Genomic DNA, 3,190 nt, shown 5'->3' on the forward strand with positions numbered 1-3,190 from the left:
GGGGGCGGCCCGCGCCCACCCCCCGCGCACAGGCGCATTGCGGGGATACGAAACCCACCAGATGGCACAAAACGCCGATAAGCGAAAGGGGCAACGCCCCGCCCCGCCGCTGCCTGCCACGTGCCACGCGCCACGCGCCGCGTGCGGGGCCCGGCAGCTCGCCCTCTACCGCCTTCCCCCCGGGGGCGCCAAAATCCAGTGGGTGGCCTGCCTCCCCCGGCCTCCCGGGCGCGCAAGGAAACAGCCGCCCGAGCGCGCGCCGCGGCGGCTACGCGGCAGCGGACGTTTGGCCCGTTCTCCCCTTCGCCCCCCGGGGTAAAGGCGGTAGGGGGCGAGGTGCTGGGCCCCGCTGCGCCAAGGGGGACGCACACCCGCAGCGGCGGCTCCTACGCGTCGCGTGGGCCGCACCAGGGCGGAACCCCGCGGCGGCGGAGGCCACCCCGCCTCTGCGCCCCCGCCACGGCGGCAGCAGACGGGTCACTCGCAGCCGCACGCCACCCGCGCACATACACACGCGGGCACGGGGGGACGGAGAACAAAAGAGCGGCGCACCCACGCACGCAGCCGCGGTAAGAGGGACGTGGCGGGCCCAAAGGCCACCGCGCAGTCTGCCGCTGCCTCGCCCCTCACCGACTGCCACCGTGCCGCACCGCGGGCCTCAATGCACGGCGCCCCACGCACACTCGCTGTGAGACACGCGCCGCACGCACCCGCCGTCTATTCGCCACCACCGCGGCGGAGAACAAAAAAAAAGAGTCCTCGCCGTCCTGGACCGCGGGCGCCCCTAGCGGGAAGGAAGGGGAGAGAGAAGAATGCGGGCGCACCGGCGGCACAGCCAGCGGCGGAAGGAAGCAGGACACGGAGGCACGCAGCGACAGTGGCGGGCACGGCGCGCAAACGCAAAGCCGGCCATAGCGAGTTACCCAGAGTAAAGAATTAATACCAAAACAAAGAGGTGGAAGTCCAGCAGGACTCAGTGGAAACACAAACAAGCAAGAAATTACTTCGGCAGGGGTTTCTTTATGCGCCCACAAGCACAAGAGGACGTCGCGTATATATTTACCGCCTGCGCGGGAATAAAAAGAAAAGATTGCCCAGCAAATTGCTCACGCGCCCCCACGCACGGCCACGAGGCCGGCACGACGCGCGTGGGAGGCAGCAGCAAACAGGAGGCGAAACCCGTCACCCGCGGGTGCGTATAGCAAGTGAACAGCAGGGGAGAAAAAAAAAAAGGAAACAAGAAACAACAAGACCCCTTCGAGCACAGGGGGGAGGCGTCGGCGCACATGGGCCCCAATAACAAAGAAGGAGCTGCTCACGCGCAGTGCGCGTCGTCCCCGCCAGGGCGCGTGCGCGCGGTCGCCCCTCACCACTGCCCAGCAGCGCAGGCAAGGGCTGCCGCGAGCAGCAGAAGCGGCAGCTGCGCGGGCACAAACAGAGTGGCTGCGGCGTCGCTCCCGTCCGCGTTGCTTGGCGCTTCGCTCCCGGAGGCTGCTGCATTGGCTGCGGGGACTGTGGCAGATGCGGGAACGCCGTCCTTCGCACCAGCGACTGCGGCAGTGGGCTGCGAGAGGGCTGTCGAGTCACTGCCGGCTTCAATCGCAGCTTGGGGTTCCACACCGCGTCCCTCTTCTTCGCTGCCTTTTGCCGCATTCGTTTTCCCCGTGGCACCGTCAACGCCGCTTTGCGCCAAGCCATCTCCCGCCTGTGGCTGTGCATTCGGCTCGGGTAGCGCGTCGCTGGCGACCAAAGTTTCAGCCGCCGCCTTTGCATTGTCAACGCCGTGTGCGGGCGGCCCTTCGACAGCCCCCGGGGCCGCAGCAGCACTGCGTTCCGCATCGCCAGTGAGCACAACGGCAGGCCCCTCATCGCTCCCTTCACGGGCCGCCGTCAACGCGCAAACGCCCGCCTCGCCAGAAACACCGGTGCGGCCATCTGCGTTGCTCTGCGCACCTCCACTAACTGCAGATTTTACCTGCTGCCACTCCCTATACAGCTCGCCTCCTTCATGGTCCATAAAGCCCATCGTGAACGCCACAGTTTCCCCTGTCGTGCTTTGTTTTCCACAACTGGCGCTGCACCCATGGGAAGCGTAGAGAAACTCGGCCGCAATGCAAGCGGCCTCAGTGTGGTCCACGCCAGAGTCACAGGAATTCACTTCAGAGCCTTCGACGGTGTACCCCGCCTCCTTCCACTTGGCGAGGACGTGCTGTGTGTTGGTCAAGTTGCTGCGGTCTTCCTCCTCCAACTCACAAGCCACCCACGTCGCATTCCCACGCACTCGAATCCTTAAATTGTCTCCGCTCCCCCGGCATGAGACGTCCACCGGCACCCTCATTTTACACTTCTCCGACCGCGGTGGGCTTGCCACCGCGCCAGTCCCCGCGGAAAGATCCGCCCACGCGGAGGAGGGGCAGCAGCCGCACAGCAGCGCGAGGACTGCCAGGGCGCACACCGCACGGCGCCGCACCGTCAGCGTCATCGCCATGCGTCGCAGTGGTGGTGACAGTAGAGTCGCTGGAGTCAGTGAGCTGCGAGGCGGCGGGAGGGATAAAGAAATCAAGAGAAGAGAAAGGCAGAGACAGTGAAGGGCACAGCGGAGAGAAAGAACGAGCGCAGAGAGGAGGAAGAAACGGGGGCGGCCCGCGCCCACCCCCCGCGCACAGGCGCATTGCGGGGATACGAAACCCACCAGATGGCACAAAACGCCGATAAGCGAAAGGGGCAACGCCCCGCCCCGCCGCTGCCTGCCACGTGCCACGCGCCACGCGCCGCGTGCGGGGCCCGGCAGCTCGCCCTCTACCGCCTTCCCCCCGGGGGCGCCAAAATCCAGTGGGTGGCCTGTCTCCCCCGGCCTCCCGGGCGCGCAAGGAAACAGCCGCCCGAGCGCGCGCCGCGGCGGCTACGCGGCAGCGGACGTTTGGCCCGTTCTCCCCTTCGCCCCCCGGGGGAAAGGCGGTAGGGGGCGAGGTGCTGGGCCCCGCTGCGCCAAGGGGGACGCACACCCGCAGCGGCGGCTCCTACGCGTCGCGTGGGCCGCACCAGGGCGGAACCCCGCGGCGGCGGAGGCCACCCCGCCTCTGCGCCCCCGCCACGGCGGCAGCAGACGGGTCACTCGCAGCCGCACGCCACCCGCGCACATACACACGCGGGCACGGGGGGACGGAGAACAAAAGAGCGGCGCACCCAC

The 3,190-nt window shown here is 67.9% G+C and overlaps 1 protein-coding gene across 1 annotated transcript, besides 3 other annotated features; it reads right to left on the reverse strand.

Annotated features, from left to right (window-relative positions):
* The first annotated feature begins 94 nt into the window (after positions 1-94).
* Positions 95-145: a microsatellite.
* A 1,221-nt stretch (positions 146-1,366) lies between these two features.
* On the reverse strand, positions 1,367-2,488 carry Tco025E_07813 (mucin-like glycoprotein; the record flags this gene model as incomplete). Its single annotated transcript, XM_029374672.1, has 1 exon — positions 1,367-2,488. One exon carries the CDS (start codon positions 2,486-2,488, stop codon positions 1,367-1,369), a length of 1,122 nt encoding a protein of 373 aa, XP_029225228.1.
* Positions 2,489-2,562: 74 nt separating this feature from the next.
* Positions 2,563-2,626: a sequence feature (GA-rich).
* Positions 2,627-2,728: 102 nt separating this feature from the next.
* Positions 2,729-2,779: a microsatellite.
* The last annotated feature ends 411 nt before the right edge of the window (positions 2,780-3,190 follow it).

This window comes from Trypanosoma conorhini (assembly GCF_003719485.1).
Source record: "Trypanosoma conorhini strain 025E chromosome Unknown Tco_14.4_contig_00639, whole genome shotgun sequence".
In the NCBI taxonomy this organism is placed as follows: domain Eukaryota; phylum Euglenozoa; class Kinetoplastea; order Trypanosomatida; family Trypanosomatidae; genus Trypanosoma; species Trypanosoma conorhini.